This window comes from Scaptodrosophila lebanonensis, unplaced genomic scaffold (assembly GCF_003285725.1).
Source record: "Scaptodrosophila lebanonensis strain 11010-0011.00,11010-0021.00 unplaced genomic scaffold, SlebRS2 tig00000001-arrow-pilon, whole genome shotgun sequence".
Taxonomy (NCBI): Eukaryota; Metazoa; Arthropoda; class Insecta; order Diptera; family Drosophilidae; genus Scaptodrosophila; species Scaptodrosophila lebanonensis.
The window spans coordinates 5863205-5889147 of NW_022060529.1; the positions used below are offsets into that span (position 1 = coordinate 5863205).

Sequence of the window (25943 nt, forward strand, 5' to 3'; positions counted from 1 at the left end):
CTAAAACGAACACACACACACACCCACACATACAGTTGCGTACGCACTGCACTTGATGTTGTTCAATTTATTGCACTTCGATACGTTTGTGAATGGCCCAAGGCGTTGATAGCGCTCGGCGCTCAAAAGGAAAAGACAACTTGATCACAGCATGGAAAATGTTCAACTGACCAAAGCATATTTCAGTCAGCAGTAACTTAGTTGTGCTTTGGCTTTATCAGCCAGCAGAACCAGTGGCGCTCGTGGGCAGCATAGCCGAGCTGAAAATGTTGCTCGTCCTCATGTGTCGTCGGTTGGGGCTCGTGGGCGCCAACGAGTGACTTTTTCACTCGAAAGGGCGCGCTTACGAATCCAGCAGCAACAGCAACAGCAGGAGCAGGAGCTGCAGCAACAACTACAACTGTTTGATTCACGAAGCAACATGTTGAGCACTGTCATAGCATCCTTGTGCACTCTTCGTGTGAGTTGTCTTTCAAGGTTCGTACATTTCACTCAAACGGCTTACTCACTCAAGGCGCTCAAGTCGCTCAAGTCGCTCACTCGCTCACTCATGCACTCACTCACTTGTCACGTGTTGCACGACTTGAAGATTGAGTGAAAGCTTAGACGAGGTTTGTTTTGGTTTTTTACACGCTCTTCGTCCGCTATACACATATGGGCGCGCCTTCAGCTCAAAATGTATGCTAATATTTCGAATAAGTAACACACATGGCTACACATTCAATGGCATTGTCAGCAGCAGCAGCTTGTATTGCAGGGGGTATACGCAATACGCAACATGCTAAACCAACTCCCACTACCTCAACCATTCTACTCAGAACCCAGCTTATACCACAACGGAAATTATGTATGATAATACACACCAGCACTATGTACATTTCATACATATATTCTATGGAACAGACAGAGCAAGGAATTCTGTTCCGCTTAGCAGTAACTTTTCATCAGCATTTGGTAATTGAAGAAACTAAACGCGTGTGTATGTACGTGTATGTGTTGCGTTCGCAATTTTTATGAAAGAAAAAGAGGTATGAATGATAGTAAAGTTTTGGCACAACTCTTCCAGGTGCACTTACACATGGCCGCACCTCACGTCTGTCTGCCTCAAAGTAACGCAAAGTAAGTGGCAAAGGCGTGTTGAATTGCATTGTTCTAATTCAGTTATAAAAAGCACGCAGGCAATCATCATCTCATCTCATACAAGTAGTTGCAATTGCATTTGGCTGCCCCTCTGCTTACAATATTTATTTCACAGTCAGTTGGCAGTTGGTCCTTAAATGAACTTGAGGGCAGTTCAGATGATTTTAATATTCTCCTTTTCATGCACAATTTTGCACTTGAAGTGCCTTACTTATTAACAAAGTACCTTACTTATATTGCGACCAAGCGAGAATGCTGGAGCAGGTCTTTAAAGTTGAAAGATGAAAGTGTAGTACTTATTGTTTGCATGTAATATTATAATGATAAATTACTTCTTTCAAAATATATAAGTTGATTTTAAAGATATCTGGAACAAAACAAAATCGACTGGTAATATAGAAAATATTTAATAATACTTGAATACAAACATGATTATTGACTAAGTTTATTTTAACTCTCAATATCAATTTGTATGCAATTAAGTTTGAGTTTTTTATTTCAAACTTAAAAATCCCTATAATTTTATGTAATATTTTTCACAGAGCAAAAACAGCATCTGACTATAAACATTAATTTTCATATAGTCCGTGTCCGTCCCTAATTTAATCAATTTTGTTCCATTTATAGCGACAATGCAGACATATAAAACGATTTGAGTTGGATTTGCTTGCTTGAGGTCATGGTCAGCTTTTCATTTTATTAAACCAAATATATCAACACACAACACTATAAAAAAAAGGGAGCACGATGCCTGCAACGGTTTTATTTTTAATTGTATTATTCACATAATCAATTCCACATAGTACGGTTTATTGTGGCATTAATTAAAGCATAAGGTATTGGTAGCAGTTCTCGTTCTCAGTTCTGAGAAACGATGTTATTTTCGCTTCTAAATATTTTTCCTTCAAATGGCAAAAATAAAGTGTGTTTATAAATATTCTAATATTTAAATTTCTTTTACAGTCAAATTTTATTCCAGCCCTTTTTAGCAGTTAAGCTTTTATTGAAAGCTATCCTGCTTATTCAGAATGACATTTTAATATAAGAATAACCAATTCCTGGCCACTTTCTTATATATTTATTTCTTTTCTGGAGGCCTCAGAAAACGCATGAAAGCTCATGCTTTATTTATAATGTTTTATTACAACCTTTTATATATTAACTTATGTCTCCAAACACAGAAACTATGTCCAAAACACGTCGAGCAAGCAAAGTATGAAAGTATTGTGATGGCATAATATTTATTCAACTTCATGGAGTCAAAGAAGCGGGTTTACTCTGTTAACAAAAATAAACATGTGTCCAAAATGTTTATTTAAGAAGACAGAACAAAATAGCAGATTCGTAAAACTATTTCCAAAAATAGCAGTCTCTCATAACAAATATACATTTTATAGCTTTTTAACTAGAACACGTAATGGAGCCTTTTTCTATAAAATGCAAAAGCATTGTTATTTCCAAAATTGAACGTTTTATGAAAATAGGAAGAACAGGAATGATTTTGTATTGAAGCCTGAAGACTCATTTAGTCCATTTAAAATTTAATAATTCTGCATGGCTGTACATTTTTTATTACTGTTATTATTGAATTATGTGAGTGGGCTTTGATTTAAAGGAACGATTTGTGGCATACTTCAATTTTCGCTTTTAAGCGAAAAACCTGTGCATTTATTGGCATTTTATTTAAATGCCACTTAAGCATCTGCTACCCTGCTCAATGTCCTGCTGGCCAGAAGCAACGGAACCGGCAACAACGACAGTGGCGGCATAAAAAAACAGCTGCGGGTCATGCAAAGCAATTTTGCTTGCCATTTTTAGTGGTCGCTACTGCGGTTACTGATGCTGTTGCTGCTGCTGCTACTGCTGCTGCTACTACTATGAAAATGTCTTCAGTTTGAAATTAAATTTTGCCAGCGGTTTGCTGAACAAACAATTTTCTAGTTGAAAATGGCTACAAAAGCGCGCTTCCACACACACAGACCTACTCATACATAGTTGAGTTCGGCTCGTTTCAGTTCGTTTCACATATGCAAATAAGTAAATATTCCTGCCAATACATACATATGTGTGTGTGTGTGTGTGTGTGTACCAAAGGTAATAAATATTCCAGTCGTTGAGAAATATGAATATTGAATATGTCCACCGTATTCAGCAGCTCCCCGTGTCATAAAACGCCACAGAAACATAACCCAGCTCAGCTCTAGAGCGTGTAAAATGCAAAACTATAAAAAAGGCATTTTATTCAAAGTAGCTGCTCTCACAAACACACACACACACACATACACACACTGAATATGTGTGAGTGTGGGTCTTGCCCTCGGCACACGGCCGCCAATGTACATAGCGAATGAACACTAATGAAGTTTCGGCTGACAAGCAGCAGCCGCTTTTGCCTTCGTCTTCTACTTCTTCTTGTTCTTCTTCTTTCACAGCTGACTGCCTTATTGTTTGGCTTTGCCGCACTACACAGACACAGACACACACACACACACACACACACATATACACCCATATATATCCACGTCTGGAAGTGTAAAAGTGTATAAGCTGGCACTCATGTTGTTTACACAGCATTAGTGGCAGCGGCTGCGGCAGCAGGACGACAAGGATGTGGCACAGCCTTCTGACCAGAGTTTTAAGCACGCTCCATTTTCTGGCTGCCAGTCTATTTATTTATGTTTATAATAGGATTTTTATCAAACTTTTTCAAAATTCATTTTGTAATGAGTATTTAAAAGACACTCACACACACACACACACCCTCACACTCCCACAGACAGATGGACAGACGGACAGACAGAGTACCCGCAGCGCATGGCATTTGTCTTTGGCACGCCCGCACAGTTTGTGGCCGGCAACTTTTTTTGGCGCTCCCATTCACACTCTGTAGTTTTTTGACTAATTTTCTGTAATGTTCATTCATTATCATAATGTCGGTGTTGAAGCTGATGCCGAGCGCCGTTGGATACCGTGCACATCCCCACCCTGCTCCTGCTGCCGTGGTCAGTGCTGGTGGCAACGGCAGCTGCAAAGCCGAAACTAAATAATTGGCAAATATTTGTTGAAGTTTTTGTTTTGCTGTTGAGAGCATTCATCTCATTATGGTTTCACACTGTTGGCAGTTGGGCGTTTACAACGTGAAGCCTTTGCACTGAACAACTAATATATGTATGCATGTACGATGCTTGCTGTACTCGTATAAGTATATAAATATGTATATGTACTGAACATTAAAGTTAAGTTGCTGTGGTTGTGGCTTTGAGGGCCCTGGCGGCCTCAAACATAAATAGAACACTTAAGTAGCATTGAGTAAATGCCAACACGACTCTTCTATTTGTAATTACAGTGGACTGTCGTTATGTAAGAAACTTTTTTAATTTCCTGCAAGTTGGCTTAATAGAACTTTGGAACATTTTTCCAGTTTAGAACTCATTGGAGATTGCAAGTCTTTATTATATCTAGTCAAAAACATGTTGTCTTCAAATAATGTGCAACTTGAATTAAATAATTACTTTGTTTACGTAAATACACGTAAAAATGAAAAAAGATCATGAAATATTTATTCGGTTAACTAAACTTGTATGGATTTGTCTGGAATAAGTGATAGGTTTCCATAGGTATGGTTTTTCTATAGCATTTGTTTATGTTCCTCAAATTATTTTCCAACTCTTGTTCGGTCTTTTAAGCTGACATATCCAGTATTTTAAAAAATAATATAACTTGCGGAACAGCTGAAAAATTCAATTTTCCCAAATTAAGTGTTCACTTATTTTTGTTTTATGACGAGAGCTCTCTTCCCATGCACCGTTTTCTTTGTATAATAGGTCCTGGAATTTATTAAAAACCTTCGCTAATGCATTGCGTCTACTCGATTGTAAAATAATTGAATTAATTCACTCTAATGAATGCGCCATGTACCCGTATTTGCTTCGATTTCTGGGAAATTAATTTCGCATTGCCCAATTTTGGGAAGCCTCAGTAGAGCTTAGTTGCTTAAAGAGTAAATTTAAAGCTTATTTTCGGCTACATTTAATTACTTATATTTACCTTAAAGTGAATTTGCCATCATTTTGCCTGCATTTACGGCAATTAGAAGCCGAGAAGGGGAGAAGAGCAAAGGAAGTAAAAGCATGATTTTCTCAAGCACTTTTGACGCCTCCTTCAGGGCAGTTTGCATTGAAATTTGTTGCACACTAAGTGCTTAATGCACTCGAGTGCATTTTATGTTGATTAAATGAACTATGCAGTACAGTTTTGGGCATTACTATGATTACGTTAAGTAAGCAGATACTTAATATTCGGCAGAAGCGAATCAGTACGATTGATTTGCATGCCTCAAATTATGAACCAACTAATGAGCAACGGCAACAGCAGTAGCAGTAGCAGTAGCAACAACAACAACAACAACAGCTATGTGAATGAATAACGTGTAAACAGCAATGACAAGTTTCCAAAACATCATTAATCATAGAAACTTTGCGAGAACTTAATCCTAGGCAGACCTCCTGCCAAATCCTTCAACAGCAACGATAGCTGACGACGCGGCTTCTGGAAGACAGAAATGGGAGTCGGAGCTGTCGATATTTGTTTTTGCGTTCTGTAAATTGCTTAAATGAAAAAGTGTGTGTGTGTGTGTGTGTGTGTGTGCCTGTGTGTAACCAAAAACAAGTTGCAGCTTTGTAGACATTTCTATTTGCTTTGACCGGTCATGTTTGTGTGCTTAACCGCCCTACTGTTGGTCTGCTGTGTGTATGTGTCTGTGTGTGTGTGTGTGCGTGAGGCTGTGTGTTTGAATTATGTTTCATCCTATTTGTTTGGAATGCTTTGCGCGTTGGCTGTTCTGCAGGCAGAGTTTTGTCATTTTCAAATGCCGTTAGCCGCAGCTCACACACAAAGAGTGTCCTATCTCTCTCTCTCTCTCTCTCTATCTCTGTGTCTCAGTCACGCACTCTCTCGCTCTTTCGCTCTCGCTCTGGCATTGTCATTGTGGCAGTAAATTCCTTTTCGTCCTCCACAAGTCATGCAGATTGCCATATTCCAATGTTTTTACATGCTCTTTTTTACGCTCCGCTCACTCAAAATACTGTAAATATTTTTAATTCTTTGCCTGGCTTTTTAAGTTACTCCGGCAATGCCCCGGGGGCAATGGCAATGCTTTGGCACAAGCTGAGCAACGGCATGTGCTACGGCTACGGCCCACTTCGGAGCCGGAGCCGGAGCCCGAGCTGTATCTGGCGCTGGGCTTGGGCTTGAGCTAGGGATTGGCTTTTTTGGGCGCCACCGCCATTTTCGTTGTCGTCAGAGCAGCATTTCAGCTTTTAAGCCACAGCTATGAAAATAATTTGCTGCTGGAATACTTGCGGCTTGCTGGGCAATCGGAATGCTTTTTGTGGTAGTAGTGGACGGGAGCAGCCCCAAATGGGCGCGACGACAGCAGCGACTTGCTGCCCGCATGACGAGCGTGTTGATTAAGCTAGAGCCCAGATGCTATGCCAAAAGCGCACAACAAATTGTTGTTGTTATTATAGTAGTTGTAGTTGCTGCATCTGGTTGCAGTTACTAGTGCCGTGCAAGTGGAAGTGGATAATAACCAAAGGAACTATGTGCATTTGTTTTATGCAGCAAGTAATGGAACTACAACAAGAAGAGCAACCGCGACAACAACAACAATAACAACAACAACTGTTAGTCAGGCAGCTAACGAAAATGACAACGCACTCAAAAGCCGCGGGCCAGTGAAAATACGACGCGCGGAAATTGTGCGCATGCAGAAAGTTTTTCATCTAGCAGCAAAGTCAACAGCGAGGACAGGACAGGACGGCAGCGACGACGTCGACAACAGGACGACAGGACGGCAGGACGACACGACGACAACGACGACAACGACGACAACGACGACGACGACTCTGACAAGCCAAGCCGCGCTAACCGCCTCATCAGCGTAGCGGGTTTCTTTTCAACATGCTGCTAGCTGTGCTGCATTTTGCAGCTGAGTTCTTTGCATTTTGGAGTACCCTTCCCCCCACACCTCTCCATACATGGCTACACACACAAGCATACTTAAGATTACGTTCGCCGTTTATGCGATAGCTCGGAAATTTTGATTGAAATAGGACTTGCAAACGAGTATTGATATATGAGAAGATTCTGCACGAACAGCGAAAAATACTTTTCAGTTCTAAGAACTTAGTTCGTTTGATGCGATCAAATAAATAAAATAACTTTAGAAAAAACTGACAAAACTTGCGAGAGTGGCACTCAAAAACGTGTTCATATACAATAACACCACCTGCCTCTCAGCCGACATCGGATCTATTTTTATCATTCTCTTAATATCGTTCAACGCTTTCATAAACCTAATACCAATGTTTCTGAAGTAATTTCCAACGTTTATTTCTATTACATTTTCTCATATTTTTTCTAAAGAAATAACAACGCGAAATTGGATTCAATCGATTCTCGATAGCTAAGTTTTACAGCTTTTGGTATAAATGTATTTGAAAATTGATCCAGCTTCTTAAAAACGAGACATTTTGTTTACTATAAACTTTATTGGTTTATGATAATTGCATTTTTTTTGTTAGGTCACATGTTAAAAATTGTAATGAAATGTGTGAAATGCAATAGCCTTGACTTACTTTTTACAAATGGAAAGAGAATTGCATACTCAATAACAAGATTATTGATTCTGCACAGCAATTGATAAATAAATAGTTTAAGCTTCTATGATTTCAATTGTAATATGATTGTGAATGCAATTACTCCATTCTCTCGTAGCTCGAACAAAATATTGAAGTTGAAGTTCATACTTTAGTTAGCCCGTCTAGAAGTTGATTTTATCAATCAAATTAATGTCTTTAATTTTAATTGTTATTTGATCAACTTCACTTGTGCAAGACAGCAATAAGCACAATAAATCACAAAACAACATAAATAAAGCATATTTTAAAACTCTTTGCAAAATCTAATTCAATTGTCACACAACTTTTTGATTTAATAACGAGAGTAATCGGTAATTGCTTTAATTAGAAGCGTCAGATTAATTTGAGCCTGTTAATTAAATCGTTGTTAGTACATTAATAACACAAATGCTCATTGAATTCAATTGCATTTCGTTCCCTAAATAAAAAAAGTGTTTTGCAATCATTTTAAATGCTGTCTTTGCATTGATAAACTGAATACCTTGATTTTGACCATGATTATGTCAGAAACAGGATTCTGCAAAAATTTGTATCTAAATTCTGAGAACTGTTCTATTTTTAAAGCTTTTGCAGTTGTAACGTATATTATTGAGTGTCATGTTTCTGTGGCATACTATTGCTGTTGGTAATAAATCAGATGAAAAATGTTCCTGGTGGTTGAAAAGAGCGAACAGAAACATAAATATAAGTCAGCACTGATATATCTCCGGATGGTAGTCTATTTTTGGATAACAGTAAGCTTATCTTTTAAGTGCAGATTTCAATTAATATTTAATGTATTATATTTAATATTGCCTGAAATATTGGATAATGAAGAAAGTAAAAGAGCACTATAATTTAATTTATAACGCAACTGTTACACTAGTATTACCGCAACAATTGAAACAAATTTATGACTCTCACTATAACACAATCACGTATAAACATTCCAAAAAGCAGACACAAATACACAAACACACACACATACATACAGATGGCTGGCAAACCATGCAGGGCGTTCTTCCGCCGCTCCAAAAAATGGCGGCGCCAGCGTTTGGTCCATTGTGCTGAGCGGGCGCGCTTGCTTTGTCATTGCCGGTGCTGATTTAGCTTAAGAAATGCATAACTGCATTCTACTTTTCTACACAATGCAAACGCATATACAATGCCACAAAAAGCAGGCGCTGCCACTGCCTTCTTTGGACGCTCCTTGGCCACCATTCTGGCCAGAGAAGGTTCGTTCGTGCGTGTGTCTGCTGGCGAAACCCAAAAAGCTAACACACAAATTAGTTTTAACCAGGCATTGTCACGCTATGGTGCGCCCCATTGTGGTCGGCTACTGGGGTTTCCCCTTCAGTTAACCGATTAAGTGCGGCACCTTGACTTATGCAATGGTTTCCTAACGGCAACTCCTGCTGCTGCCATTTCTGCATCTATTGTGTGAGCCTCAGTTGACGCAGCCTTTTGCAAGGTTACGACTATAATGGCTGCAGCGTCTGCTAATGCTGAGTTTACCTGACGACGCTGTGTTGTTACCAAGTAATTAATATTGCAGATCTGCTGGGCTCTTTGAGTGACAATGCAAATGCAACATAAAGTAATGAAGAGGGATGGGAAAAAGCATGCATGATTGATGAAGCCAACCAATATTCCATGCTGAAGCTTGTTTAAGCCAAAAAACGAATTAGTCACAGTTCACATCGCGCTTTTGTCCTTTTATTTTATTTTTTTATTTTTGGCGCCACCTTTGTCAGCATAAATTCAGCAAACCAAATTATCGAACTGCATGCATGCTGTACAAGTAAATGTTTGCGGGTCTGTGTGGGTGTGGGTGTGTGTGCTCGGCAGGAATGCAACATGTGATTCGCTGTCCTAGTTCTGCGGCCATTAGTGTGCGCTGTTATGCAACACAATGGCACACATAAACATTGAGTGAGTAAACAGCCTTGCCCGCTTGTCCCAGCCCAAAAAACAAATTGTAAAAAACTCAAATAGTAGAACTCACTCAATGGCGGCGAACCAACAATAATCCAGGAGCCGAAGCTTCGTTTCATTCTTAAATACCTCCACTCAAGCTGTAATAGAACCAAAAAGCTTTTTAAAAGCTCACATAACTTTGATACAACTTTGTAACATAACAGCAAAAACTTTAAGCTCAAACTTTAACAGTATGCGTAAGCTCTGCTAAACAAGCCCTTTGAAAATATAAAGTTTGCTTTAAGGATATTTTTATGGCAACAGCGCGCCAAACCACAACCGTTTTAACTGCAATATTTGAACCATAAATAAAGCTTTCTAAATCACAAAACTTTGACAACATAATATGCAACTATTAAGCATTTACAAAATAACTGCATTTGGGGCTTTCCACAATTTTCTTAGTTTTGTTTTGCTTTTTGGCGTCTTTGTACTTACATTTCGTTAGCAATTCTAAATTTGAAATATAACGAAAAAAAAATACAATTCACGTGGCATTAGATATTTGTATCATCATAACCATATTTAAGTTGCGTATTGGTTTGTGTGTGTGTGTGTGTGTAGTTTTGTCCAATTCTTGTCAAATGCCTTACTAACATATACTATTTAGTATGTTTTTGTTTATTATTTACGAGTATGTTTCTACAAAAATCACAACAGTGGGATATTATCGAAATGTTTGTATTCATTTATTTCGAGCGCGCCTTTTACAACTAGTCTGTTCCATTAAAGTTGTCTGATTTTATGACTGGGGGTTATTTAAAGGGTTTTAAATTCAAGCCCATATCATATTATTATATATTTTTTTGCTTGTTCAAATTTTGGGGGCTCTAATAATGTCAAAAAGCACTCACCCATATCGTCAATTATGGGCGCCATGCGCAACGTCACGCCCACCAGCATTAGGCACATGAGCAACAGCAGACAGGCAGTGGCTATGATGGTCCAGCGTGCACGTTTCGACAGATCGTGCGGATCAATGACCTATGAAATAAACAAATACTATTTTTAAAACTCATTCGTTGACAGAAAACAAAAAAAAGCAGCCACAAAAAAGATCCTTTTGTCGCGTTCACAAAAATCATGTTCTTTTAGTCTATTTTATCAAAACTCATTCGTTGACAGGAAACAAAAAAAGCAGCCACAAAAAAGATCCTTTTGTCGCGTTCACAAATATCATGTTCTTTTAGTCTATTTTATCACGAAGGATTATATAACTTTTCAAAATATTTCGAAAGATCTCTAAAACGTTCGCCTGAGTGCCGAATAATGTTTGCTTGTAAAGAAATGTTACAGGGCTCTTACTCTTGGGCAGACTAAGTTGCTCTGGATCTGATATTTGTACCATTCACGGGGAGGTTATGGGTATAGGTAATCGATATTGATTGGTCCATCGAAATTATTTATGCAAAACTAGGTCTTAGCTTTAGCGTATATTATGCTAAAAACAAATACTTAGGCTTCATATTCCTGCAAATAAATCATTTCTAAAAATCGTACTGTTATTACTACTTATTTCATATAGAAAGTAGACTACTATATCATATTTCCGGAGTAGGTTCGCGGTTTTTCACTGTTATATCTGGAAACGTATTTGTTTGTACTATACCTTGACTACTTGGGTGTCCAAATCCTGTACTAATATTTTGGGTTTTTTATGACGATGGCGCTTTTTGTGGCGATGCCTGCGAAAAAAGAGTCAATTAACAATTATAATAACATCTATAATATAATTTACAATAGCTTCAATATAATTATTTAGCACAGGTAAAGAATAATTTTATATTAATATCCTTAAAACATTATCTTAAAAACTCCCATTGGTGTTTTTACTTTTTAAGTTATTTTGATTATTTTAAGAAAATTTGTTTTTATTGCTCGTCAGAGGTGAGACCAGCAAATTATTTGCTTAGATGTGTGCTTTCCACGTAAATAAAGCTGATTGGAGTTGAATTAAAGAATGTTCAGTGGAGCATTTGGGTAACTGATCCACAAAATAAGCAAAACAATAATCTTTTTATTTGCAGTTGTTAGCTAGTTGTTATTTCTCGATTATAAAAGAAGCGCTTTTATATAATTTTCATTTAACTAACTAATACAAATTAAGAGTTCCTTCTGATGGTTTAAATTTGTAGATAGGTGTATAGTAGTAATTGAATGAATTCTTAAATTGATAATTCATATTCGCATAAACATCACAGTATTGCAAAATAACAACACTACTATAGAGAACACAAAACATTGGCTGTTTACATTTTAAGGAAGCTGTCAACTTTGGCAGAAACATGACAAAACTTAACGCATACATTTCAGAGCTGTAGTGCCTAAAGTTTCCGCCCTATGCCTTGCTTTAGTTTGAGTCTGCGATAATCTGCGGTCTCAGGAACCGTTGTCGAAGCGGCATGTTTCGTTTTTCCATTGCCGCATTAAAGATTAGGCCTAACCGTACCAGCCTTGCCGCACACGATGACAGCAGCTTAAACACATTTGCTCTATTTCCGTTTTGGCTTTGCACAACTTCCGACATATAAAGCTGCCGCAATTTCCAGCAGCACCCGCTCCCATGACGAAACTCTTCGAATAATATACCATGGCGTGCCATGCCATGCAGCGGAAGTGTTTGCCGGGAAAAAAAAAACAACAGCAACATCAGTGGCATCATCATTGGGGATGGAGCAGTCGCTAAATGGTCCGGTACGGTGACATTAGCTTCAAAGCTGCCGCTTCCCCGCACCCACGGCTGGAGCTCTTCACTCAGAGCTTGTCAATCAATTCCTGTCTACTCGTGCCAGCCGAGCCAGACTCGGCCGAATTGTGAACTCTGGGGAACGAATTAGGGCGAATATTTGGCAATGAAACGTCAGGTAGTCAAAACGCTTTTGCAGCAAAACATTTATTACTGCAGCTCAAGGTCGTCAGCTTTTGTTGCAACACAAAGCACTGCATTTATATCAGCACGCTCATGCCCATGCCCCTGCCCATGCCCATCCCCGTGCCTATGCCTTACATGCCCCCAACCATTTATATGATGTCTAATCGAAAGGCGCTCTGGCCATTTCATTCATTTCTCAATGTGCCCAGCTGTCATTTTGATTGACCGACGGACTGACTCACCGATGCTTGCGACGATGTCGCTGATGACCACTGGGGACTATATGCTCGAGGTCGTCGATTTTATCAGCGTCCATGTCCAGTTGCAAGTCGTATTGCGAATCGTCGACATAGGGACACTGTCTGCTAATAATAAATTAGATTAGTGGGCGATTGTTATGACGTGGTGCTAATGTGCGATACATACACGGGCTCATCGGGCGTCATGCCGAGCACATAGTGCTGCAAAGCATTGGGCATAGGATAGACGACCGCAGGATCCGAGCAGCGATGATAACGCTCTGAAAAATAATAATAATAGAGTAGACAATGAAAAGAGCAACAACAAAGCAAAGTATTGACGAGTAAAATCGAAATCGTTAGTTCATTCGCTATTTCCAGTCACTAGCTTAGAAAAAAGGTTATTACTTTTTCTGAACCGAAATGTTCATTAAAGAAGAGCGAAACAATCATAATCAATAGAAGGGGTAAGGAAGACTAGCTTATCAGCAGGTAGCTGAGCCATCCCGAAGATATTGAATACTAATTGAGGAACTGCAGCTTGTTCGAACCAAGAACAGGTCATTACTTCGAGGAATACACTCTATACTTACGCTTTTAACAACGATATATCAGTTCTTATTCAATTCCATTTCTACTATACAAGTGTTGAAATAAAACACATGCGAACAAATAAAAAAAATTAGGCTTTTATTTGGGCAAATGGTTGCACCAAGGGTGTCTGGACAACTGCATCTTAGCGGCTCAATTGTTTACATTCTTTATTGAATGCTCATTTTGAAAATAAATTTCATCAATCTCGACACATTAAAAACTGATTTGGCAAATCTGAATGTCCGATAAACAAGATTAAACGATTTGATTGCAGCCACATTAAGGAAACCATTACAGAACAACACCTGATTTATTTCAAATTAATTATATATTGATATTGATTACAAACCTTATTATATCTTTGTTACTGCTAATAACAGAACAAATATTAAATAATAATTTTATAATGGAGTTAAATTAATATATTCCCTCTAAGTACCATTGTATACATACTTGTAAGTTGTAAAATTGCGAATAATTAATAATTAATTTTGCAGAAATGCTTTCTTTCCGATATTTGGTTCGCTTTGGTTCAAATTCAAATATTGTTAATCATTTTAAAAAACTTGCAAAGAGGGATTTATAAAAACAAAAACAATGTGGTTATCTGTTGAATGGTCTTTGGAAAGAGAGCCGAGTATGTTTAAAGCCCGTGGAATTGTCTAATTGGAAGTAAGATGGACTAGTTATTTTTACATTGTGCCTTCCCACTGCCTGATAATGATTGGATTACCAACCAATTGAATATGCCATTCCTTAACCCCAGGGCGTAGCCAGGGGGGGGACAAAAATAAAATATTGTTCCATACCGAGTTGCATTTGTTGAAGTTTTTTAATTGATCATATGCATAAATTATTTTTTAAATGCATCGTTATTATTTAATCAAAATGTTAATTTTGTTGGCCCCCCCTTTGGTAAAAGCTGCCTACGCCCTTGCCTTAACCATTTCAATTGAACTCATAAGGTTGACGACACTTACTGTACTTACGCTTACGTCTCCGATAATCATCATCGCTGCCCGCACTCTGTGCTGCCATCGAAGGCACTGATGGCTTCGTGCCATGCCTCTCCTTGACGCGCGAAGTGACGGACTTGGCTGCAGTGCAGCATCCAGTGGCGGCAACACTCGAGCCCGTTGAGGTGGAGGTCATTCGATTCAATTTGCTTAGCTGCGTTGTGGGGAGCGCTACTGGCTCGTCCTCTATAGGAATAATAACCGAAGCTTGCGTCGCCTTTGTCGTTGTTGCAGTATTGATTGTTGCAGCCCTAACTTGGGGAGGTACCAGCTCAGGAGCTGGGAGCAGGCCAGTGCTCTTTGACTTGATGCGATCGCTGCCACCCAGCACCCCTTGGGCTGCTGTGGGCGAAGGCGTGTTTGCATAGCTGGGTGGTGCATGCAGAGACTGCGAATCGCTCTGGGCCAGGACTGTGCTCACCGTTACGTTGGCGCTGTCCTCGGATGTGTTTTGTCGCGAGAAATATCGGGAGTAGGCAGCCGCAGCGTCGAAGTCGACACCACTGTCCGTGCAGGAGATTTGTTTTGGCAGCAGGCGCTTACGTTGAGGCAGCAGCAACACCTCGGGAGCTGTGGCAGTTGCGGCAGCTGTGGGCAAGGCTGTCTCCGGCGCAGGCAGTGGCTCGATGTCGAGTGCCACATGAGCCTTCGCCAGACTGGATGGAACATTGACAACGTGCAGGCGCTGCAGAGCGAACACAAATATATTATAGTTTGCAGTTAAGGACTACTTATAATGGAAGTTCAGCTTCGTCAGCTTTTTCGGTCACACTTGCTGGTGTATTTCAGCAATAAATTCGTGATAAAGTTTTTAAATTTATTTCGCTATGGACACCGAGTTGCTAATGAGAGTTGTTAAAGTATGCTTGAGAGAATTGTTCTTAAAAGTTGTGGGTAAAAATTATAAATGATAGTCCTTGGTCACGTTCTCGAATTCAACGAAACAAAGTTTCTGCAGCAAGCTGCAAGTTTCAAACAATTTTGCGTCAATTGCTGGTATACCATAGGTTGTCAGTGTTATTAAGTGGAGAAAGTTTTTAAATGGATTTTTTAACAAGAACATTTGATAAGACTTCTCAGTTTTGTGGAGTGAAATATGAATAGTTTTCTCATCGAAAAAAAAATGCAGGTAAAAATACGATACTATTTTTTCTTAAGTTAAAGAAGACATCTTAAGAAATCGGTTTTACAAATATGGAGTTATAATTCCGATCTAAGACTAAAGAATCAAAAATCATAACAATTTTTATTAAACGACATAAATACTCTAATTCTCCTACGTACATTTTATTACAGGATATAAAAAGAAATCGGTGAACTATAGCAGACTCGATGCAAGTTTTTTCATGGCAATTTGTTGCTGATGAGGCTGTTGTTGTTGAAATTATAATTATATAATTTTCGCTACTAAGATAATATTAGACACTTTGTGGATGGCATTCCTCCTGAACGTATTTTAATGTACCTAATGAAACATGTTCGAGTCTTAAAAGGTTTCTCAATAATTTTTAAGAAGAGGTTTGTTGGTCGCTAGTGAAATGCGGAATGTTAATTTAAATTGCAAGGGCCGACAGAAAAGATGCAATGCGTTCATTACTTACCGCCTGTTGTGGCATGGGTGGTGGCAGCGATCGCGCCACATGCCTGGGAAAGATGGGGCTGCACTGTGCACTAATGGACTTCGCTTCCAGTATGCGCAGACGCCTGGCGAGGTGTGCACGTTCGCGCTCGACGACCATCGAGTCGGCATCGTCGGGAATAACTTCGGTGCCGCCGAAGCTGACCGTGCACCGGGAGCTGGAGTAGGATAGACTCTCAATGCTACCACGCAGAGAGGTCAGACTGTCATCGGCCATGGTGGAAGTGTGCAAGCCTCTTGTGATAACCGTAGCGGTTCCGTTGTCCGCTCCACTGCCCAACGAGGTATTGTCATAGGAAGAGGCTGGCAGCTCGCCATTTGTCGCCGCCGTGGAATTTCGCATTTCAGAGGGAGCCATTGTCAGTTCCTTGGACTCGTCCGACGTGCTCACCAGCTCAGCTGGCATGTGTGTCTGGGCGCGGACCAGCAGGCTATGTCTGGCATGCGAGGTCTGATCATTGCGACCTGACGAATTACTTAGTGTGCTGGCCACGCTGTCATCAGCGTTGGCCGCCACCGGCGTTTGAGGCAGCACCGTCCTCGCATTTGTTTTGATTCTCTGCGAGAGCTGGCTGGCTATCGAACCGGAAGCTACTTCGATGTCATCGCAGCGTGGCAGTCCCTGGGCAGTCTTTGCGTCGCGTTGACTTTGGCTGGCACTTGTCAACGGCTCTGGCGTCTCCATCGCCGCGTGGTAGAACGTGTCCTTGTCCGAGCTGGCTGCTTCAGCTCCGTTTCCAATTCCGCTTCCGCCGGGCTTGCGGGAGCCAAAAAATTTGCGGGGCAGAAAAATACGTCCTATGGACTTTCGTTTCTTCCGTTTGGATCGCTTGTGCTCCTCGTATTCCCGCTTCAGCACCTGCATCTTATTCTCGATGAGCGTGGTGAAGACAGCATCGTAGGTCAAAGCTCGCTGCAGGTCCAGCAGTATGTCGTTTGTGGACACAGCCTTGTCTAGTTTGGTCAGCAGTTGTAAGGATTCGGCCGATTCTCGGCTCGCCTCATGACTGCGCTCAGGCGTGCTTCCCTCAGCTCCCACTCCAGCTGCAGCTCCAGTGCTACCTGCAGCCGCTCCTCCACCATCGCTATCGTTGAGCTCCGCATCCGCCATGTTGGGTGCGTTTCGTGTGCGATGCTTGCTGCTCAAAGTGTTGCCTCTTGTTTACAACTATTTGCATTATCCTTTGAAGAAACACTCGAAGTCTGGCCAAGGGCTCTTCATGCACCTCCTTTAGTTGCCTTTTTTTCAGAGTCTCTGCTTCTTGTCGTCGTTGGCGTTGTCGTCCTCGTTGTCCTCGTTGTCACGTTCCAGTGTTGCCGTTGACACGTTGATCGATTTCTGCTCCTTTTGACTTTTTTACGCTTCGACATTTTTGAATGCGTATGCTGATGACAAAAACAACAACAACGACAACATCCAGAATGCCGCTAAGCCCAGCAATGGCGGCGGCATCATCATCGATTTTGTGCCACTTGATTGGCGCAGTTTTTTCCCTTGTTTCTATTTTTTTTTCTTTCCTACCAGCTATTGCGAGATGTTCCGGCACTTGTTCTAGTTTTTCTGCGCCAATTTGAATCTCTTTCAGAGCTCTCTCAGTGCAGCATTTTTTTTATCTTTTTTTATTTGTTATTTTTCTTTAATATTGCACGCTGCTTGTTGTGGCTTTTCACAGCCAAAAGTGTCGTTTATGGCTAAATGGCTTGCCTGCAATAAGAATAATAAAGAAAACATTTATGCCACAGCTCGAATGTAGACCAACGAACGCTTAGAACGATTAATTGCAAATTGATTAATTTTTAATCAAAGGATAAAAGAAAATATGCTTGCCAGTTCTTTAGAAGATTTACATCTTCAGCTGTTTTGGAAATGTTAACCTAAAACTTCAAACATCTTCAACAAAACGGCAACGCTTAAAATTATTTATTTATGTAATCTAGGGTATTTCAATTAAATCACAATATAACGGGTTTTACTATCTAGAACTCTAACCATACATACGCATTAGTTTATATAGCTTCTAGAGAAATAATTAGTTCAAAGTCTTTTGCTTAATATAAGAGCAGAGTTAGAGTTTGGCTTACTATTACTGAATGCTTATGTGTTTGATTTAATAAAGCTTGGACATATAGCAGTAAATCAGTAAATCAACTAAAGGTTTCAGCCAGGAATTTGTGAAACATATTGTAGATTCAATCAAGAAGGGACGATTGGATTCCTTTCAACTCTGTAATAGTTCCATCTCTATTTAAATTTCATCAAATCAATACCAAGAAAAAATCGGTGAATCAATCAATTACTCTATCCATCTTCCTTTAATGACTTGGTAATTTTTTGGTTAAATCTACCATTTTTTAATTTTTATATTTTTTTGAGTCGACAGATATGACTTTTTTTCATAAGGAAAAAAAAATATCATAACAGTTGGTGAATTTCACTTAGGTTCTAAGCTACCAGTAATTGTGTTTTGGTGCCACCAGTATGCACCACAAATTTTTTTTATAATAGAAAACATTTTTTTTTTTTGCTTGCCAAGTCTTGAATAAATTATTGGTGGGATTACTTAACAAAGCGACGAGCGAAACAAACTGAATGGGAAAAGAAGCAGATGCTCATTAAAATTAGGCAATTTCTGAGTATATAAGTATGCAACAATATTTCCAACATTTATAACTCCTTCAACCAATCCGGCTTACTTTTTTATTGGTGGCAGCTGACGTTTTACCCACGACAGCAATATTTTGCAAATAAGGTTAACCAATTGTGGATCGCGGGTTCAACAGCCCCATGCCAATGGCTTCCTTCAATGCCATCGCCGTGCGCACACAAAGACGGGGAGTTGCCCAATAGTTTGGCTCGTTCTGCCAGTTCTTGTGTGCTCACATAATTTATGACGGGAGCATGAGCAAGAGTGCAGTTCTCTACTTGTTGCACTGTTACGTCCTGCGAGCACACAGACACACACACACACACACACACACACACACACGCGCTATTGACTAGTGCAGGTGGCGTGGGAGCCACTGTTGCTCTGCTGTCTGGATGCTCTGCGCTCTGTTCTGGCCCATTGGGCGTGTGCCAACGACAGTTCTCCCCACGGCCATTGCGCTTTCTGCTGCCTGCAGTTTTTTGTTGCTCTTTATTGTTGCTGTTGGCGTTGGTGTTGCTCCTACTGTTGTTGTGCTATCGCACAAAAGCATACAATGGAAATGGATATTGTTTTCATTTCCGCAGTCATTGCCGTCGACATGTTGCCAGCATATGAAAGGCATATGTGTGTGTGATTATATATTATGTATGTACGTGTATATTATACTCGTCTAAGTATAAGTATAAGCTGCACATGATATGTTGAATAGGGAACATGGTGGCGCGCTTGTCATATGCATGCAAATGCCGCCTGCATCGAAGCCTACAACACAAAAGGGCCACAACAAAAAATGCAAAAAAAAAGATTAAATGCAAAACATGCTGCAGACGACAGTGTACCCACCAAAACGAACGAGAGTTCTTCGAAAACCGCGCGCCAACTGGCAGTTACTGGTTACAATTATTTTCTTGAATTACGGTTACAGTTCATGGACATGAACGCGTGCGAATAAATGCCATGCGGCAGCCCTTAATTAAACGATATGGCCACCTATTTTACATTTTACATTGGTGGCTTGGTATAATAGAAAAAGTTGAAGCCATTTTCTTGAATAAATTAAAGCAAAGCCCAAACATATACTTAACAGACATACATATATAAATATGTATATGCATTCATACATACATATGTATATATATATATGTACAGCTGGTGCTTTTCTACACTGCGAATGTTGCCTTAGAATTGTATCTGGTTGTCTGTTCAAAACACAATATCTAACAGCCCACGCATGCAAACAAACTACACACATGCACAGTCTCTCACACACGCATAAATCCAAACAAAAACCACATGCCTTAACTCGGGAGCACCCGCCATGGCCGCCAGTGGCAGGCCAAAAATAAATCATTCGAGGACATAAAGAGAAACCAGCAAAAATTATAACTGTTGCTGGCTGCCAGGCTGGTAGGCTGCCATGCTGCCACGCTGCCACTCTGCCAACGTCTTGCTAGCCGCAAATGTAAATAACAGTTAAAAGCTACAACAGCTGTTGTTGCCTTTCTCTGCAGTATCCTGCAATGGCGGTAATGGTGATGGTTATTGCGGCGACACGCTCAACAGTTGTGCAGAAACGCGAGAGTGCGTCTCTATTTAAATGCTCTCTTCGCTCTGTACTGTTAACAACTGATATGCTGTTAAAGCTCTGTTAACAAACTGTTGCACAACAGTGCTGCTATCTAATGATGCCTTTATTTGTGTGTGTGTGCGTGCGTGCAATTCCCGCATGCTGGCCGTACGTTAGCACAACTTTTGTCCAGACAGTTCACAATCAAATTTACATGAAAGTTATAGATTTGGTAGATACATACATACATATACATATACATATACATATACATATACATATACATATACATATACATATACATATACATATGTAAGTCAGCAAATAAATACTATTTGCATGTTTTGAAAGTTGCGGGTTGCAGTCACAAATGCTTAATGCTTAATTAGCTCCAGCCATTATCAATTTAATAACAGAGCTTGCTTGACATACATACATACATAAATACATACATACGTGTATAAAGCATCTGCACAGTAGGCTCCCTCATGGCGTATACTTAATATTGTATTAGAAAATTATGAGTTTACGCCACGAACTGTTAGCGCAGCATAATAACGAGGAGCATAGCGATATACGAACTACACATAAATATTTGTAAATAATTTCGTAGCTCCATTAACTGCGCAAATCAAAACTGAATAGGGAATGTGAATGGTAAATTTTTTAAGACCAAAAACAAGGTTATACGCCTCAACAACTGCTTAAATTTAATCAACTTTGCATCTGTTGTTTTGTGTTGTTGTTGCTCTCAGCTGGGTATTCAATTATTGACGCCTATTTGTTAGCGACCTTCACACATTTTTACTGCCCAAAAAGCAAGAAAAACAAAAATGCAACACAGACACAGACTTACGTGGAGCGAAAGAGTAACAAGAACAACACGAACAACAACAAAACAGCAAAACAAAAGGAAAACAAACATGTAAAACTTAAAACACATGACACCGAAATGAGAGCTGGGCAATGACAACATGAGAAACAACAACAAAAAGAATACAGAAAACTGTTTTTGCGCTTGGCACGACCTTTGAAATTAGAGTTCTGAGATATGAACGGAAAGTTTGTGCTTGTGTGTATGTGTGTGTGTGTGTGTTTCAGCGTGTGTGTATGAGACTATACAACAAAAGCAACACATTCAAATGAGTCCTTGGCCGCAACTGCAGCTCGTTGCAAAAAGAGCTGGTTGCCATTACCTCTGCCTCAGTCTGCTGTCCTGCCGTTGTGTCGTCCTACTGTGCTGACCTCAGCAAGTGCAGCCCAGCAGCGTGTCACATAATTAGTGAAAACTGTAAAGAAACGTCTGTCGTCTGTCCTCTGTCGCCGGTTGTAAAGGTCCACGGCTGCCTGACATGCTGTGCAGCCAATGCCAGTGCCATTGCTGCCTTGCTCCCTGCCCTCCTCCCCCCTTTCTTGCACCGATGAGCCATATGAAATACAAGTTGACAGTTTTATGACACTCATACACACACACGCAGTCAGACATTCAGATGCAGACGCCTGCGAATGTACATATGTATAGTTGTTACTGTTACTGACTATCCAGAGGCAACATTTAGCCAGAAAAGGGCTAAGAAATACAAATTGTAATATTAAATAAAAGAAAAGTATTAAAGACAAGTAATAAATATAAGCAATAATGCGTATCTTAATATAGTTCATCTATTTTTCATTAATTTAAAATAAGTAACTTTTGTAATGTGTACTGAAAACAGAAGCGCGAATGGGTGACCACAAGCTATAGGTTCACATACTGGTTAAAGATTTTCACCGAATGCCAATTGTATATTAGAATATACTTGTATTAAGAAGAATGAGCACAGCATGTCCCCCATATACACCTTTTTAATTAGCTTACAACTCAAAACCAAACTTGACACGTGGACTGTGCTAATTCTTGCCTATTGAAATTTTTTAATATTCCTTTCCCTTCAACCTTCAACCAACTTGAAATTCGTAACAAAAGTGTTAAAAGACGAGCCGTACGAGCCGACGGAAGCATTATTTAATAAAATATCATTGTTTTGACTCTCTACAAATTAACGGAAGTCAGAAATGGCGATTTTATTTTTGTAAAAAGTAAATACACTTTGATTCCTTTTCAGAGAAATATTAACTACGTATAGTTTCTCTGTTCTTCTGGAATTACAGGGCCAACTATACTACTACATCTCTTAGTCCAAGTAGATATTATTCTTCAAGATAGGTTTATTTCAAAATATCAATGAACTAAGCTGCCTTTAGGCGGCAACAATTATACCACATAGCTAACAATAACTTGGAATTCTACTATACAAGAACATTATATTGCAAAAAAAAACGAATGGGAATTGCTAACATCTGATCCATGCGAACTCAGTTATTCAATCGATCTAAAATAAAATGAGTCATTTGATTTAAACAATACAAATTGTTTTGCAACAGTATTATATTTATTGACAAGAAGATCGTGTGAAAGAATGTGCAGCCTGGCTGAAAAAAAGCTAAATTGTCAACACAGTTTTCTTGCTGTGGAAGGGTTTTATTCACTTCTCACCTCTAAAGACTTGCCTATCAGTTATGTACATGTCTTTTTCATGCTCTTACGTTCTGCATTGGTGATTGCTGATAATCGAAATTGATGAGAGCTTCCATTTGCAACACGTGGCACCAATGTGGCCTTGAACTTCACCTTGACATCGCACTAAGCCCAATTAGTGAGTGCAGTCTGTGCAAGCAAAAGAGCCTACCAGCTAGTTGCCTAACCACAAAGCGCATTACAAACTCAATTAGCCAACACAACAACGTCAGTAGCTGTAGAAGGCTCAACAAGCGTGGCAAGCTACTGAACGGCCAACTGTTTTATTACGTTGTGGAAAAATTTATGCGCCGCTATTCCTTCTCCACAGGAAATTGTTATATGACAAGGCAAAATTAAAAATTTTCTCTGCATTTTTAAGCACCTAATCTACCCATTATCTATTCATTCATCCATAGCTTAAGTCGAGTTTTGTCGAATGAGACGGAAGACCAGCGCTTCTTATGAAGAAATGTATGCTGAACTGAACACTGCCATTCCTTTAGAGTGCGAATTTCCCACAATTATTCGGTTAATTGCCGGAGAAGGCTGAATTAGGACACAAAATATAACAAATCGTTATATCAATCCAAAAATCATCAACCAAACCAAATTCTTATAGAAACCTGTATTCGATAATTCCGTTTATAAAATATTTTTTTAGCTCTAGCAAGCAAGACGAATGTTCCAGTGCGATTTAATAAAGGGCTTGTGGTCTTTCTATGAAATCTTAACTCTCTTGGATATTTCGTTTGACTTTTCTTAAATTCCCTATAAGGAGGATTGTAATCAAAGGACAGCGGTCGCAATTAAAGTTACTTATAATTTTTAATAACAAATTTCTCTTCAACGGATCTAAAGAAGCCAAAAAACATATCATGAAATAGTTTGTCTGCCTCGTATTTTTGTCATTCATTTAAGTTAATGCCAGCAACATTAAGGCTATCCGACTATAATATCTTTAGTCACTTAAAATTGTTTAATTTTTCAAATATATACACATGTATTTGAGTTTGCCAAACATCAATTAATTAACGTTTATTTATCATTTATTTATAATGTAGTGATAGAATTAGAATAACATTTCCACGAATAAGTTGGTGTGGCAAGTTTAATGCGACCACAGGGCGTATGCGTAATGTGTTGCTTCTGATTGGTGTTTATTTGTAAATGGGTTTTTATTTTTTCAAATTCACCACCTGCCCCACACATGTACTTCTCCTGCCTATGGTAATGGAAATCAAAGTCAAGACAAATCGCGTTATTTATAGACTTTGCCACATTTACGTTTGTATGTACTATATAGTATGTACAAGCAAATGTATGTAGTTTCCCTTCACAAATCACAATCAAATGTTTTTGTGCTGCGATGTGCGTTGATATATAAACATGCAAATTTTTCTTCTAGGTAAATATTTACTCCTCATGGTTATTTTAGTTATTTTTGTTATTCTTGTTGCAGTTGTATGCTTATGATTTGCTTTGTATGCCTAGCGTTTTATTGTGGCATTTCGGGCATTTCGGGCGTTTTTATGAATGAATCAAACAGTCATTGTCAGTTTCTTTGCTTATGTCCAGAAACAACAATGGAAATAACAATAACAAAAGTGTGAATTCCAAACAACAACAGGAAGAATAAATACATTAAATTACTTTAATTTTTCCGCTTAATTTTCCGTTCAGTTTGACTGCCGGCGCCGCCAATGTCCGTGGGCATGTTTTACAAAACAAATAAATATTGCGTATACGTAATTGGCCTCCTTCAGTCACCCATACACAGATAAACGTATGTACATACACGCATGCACAGAAACAAAGGTCAACTGATTGCCCTTGCTGTTGAATTACATTACCATTCATTACCATTAAAAGTCATGTGCATTTTCGAATGGTATTTTTACTTTTTGTTCTTTGCTTACAATATTTATTTCGGTGCTGCTCCCATTGTTTGCCTCGTAGCAATTGCTGTTGTAGTAGCTATTGCTACTGGTGGTGGCAGAACAGTTGTTCACGCTCCCACACAAACACACACAAACTTTCTCACACAGATCTACATGCAACTGCACTCGAATGACAATCGATTTGCGTTGAGTGTAAATACAAATCAAATATGCATTGCAATTGGCCAACCAACGAACGAGCACTTGGGGGCAGGACCTTGGCCAACAACATTTTTAAAAAGTTATCCTACATTCAACACAAGTTTTAATGCCCAAACACTTGTAATTTTAATGGCTATGCACACACCCTTGCTTCCTGCCGGCCCTTCCTGCCGACCATCCGTTTTCATGCCTTTCGGCATCATGCCGGTCAAATTAGTTGCGAACTTGCCTAAGCGAGCAATATTCCCGCATAGAGCCAAACATTAGCAGCTGTTGCCTTCGAAATGTTTCTTCACACCACACACTACACAGTAACGCGTAAGAGAACACCACACACACACACACACACACACACACACACACACACACACACACACACACACCCACACCGACTAATGCGCACGCACTTTTACTGCAATTTAATTGCAAGCATTTAGTGGGGGGTCGCGGGTACTTTGGCATCCGCTAAGTCATTAATTAGACACAAACAAACAAACACACACACACACACTCACAGCAACTCGCAGGCACATGCTGGCATACAAAATTTATAGCATTTAATCGCTGCAACAAGTTTATCTCGTGTTACTTGCTAACGTGCGCTCATTACTGCCATCGCTCCTGATACATACTAGACTAACTGATGTGCATGTTATTGTTGTTCTTGTTGTTGTTATTTTTGTTTTGCTGGTTTTGTTGTTGGCATGACCTTGTTGTTGTTGTTGCTGCCTCTGCTGTTTTATGGCTTTTGCTATCTTGACTCTACTTTGGTTTGCTGACTACGCAAAAACAGACAATAATTTCGACATGATTTTCTGCGTAAACAACAGAGCGTATGAGCAATAATTACAATTAGAACGTTGTGCTTCGCTCACACATTTTTCAGAACGCATGAAATAAAGTGCCTCCACA

At 39.5% G+C, this 25943-nt stretch overlaps 1 protein-coding gene across 1 annotated transcript in view; it reads right to left on the minus strand.

Annotated features, from left to right (window-relative positions):
• Positions 1 to 17847, minus strand: part of LOC115624083 — a 73053-nt gene extending 55206 nt beyond the window's left edge. The window contains exons 1-7 of the mRNA XM_030518676.1: positions 16120 to 17847; positions 14775 to 15203; positions 14483 to 14735; positions 13096 to 13189; positions 12912 to 13031; positions 11407 to 11482; positions 10652 to 10781 (exon numbers count right to left, since the gene is read on the minus strand). Coding sequence (XP_030374536.1) covers positions 10652 to 10781; positions 11407 to 11482; positions 12912 to 13031; positions 13096 to 13189; positions 14483 to 14735; positions 14775 to 15203; positions 16120 to 17268 — 2251 coding nt within the window. The 5' untranslated portion in view covers positions 17269 to 17847. The remainder of the gene's footprint in view (positions 1 to 10651; positions 10782 to 11406; positions 11483 to 12911; positions 13032 to 13095; positions 13190 to 14482; positions 14736 to 14774; positions 15204 to 16119) is intronic.
• Positions 17848 to 25943: the final 8096 nt, after the last annotated feature.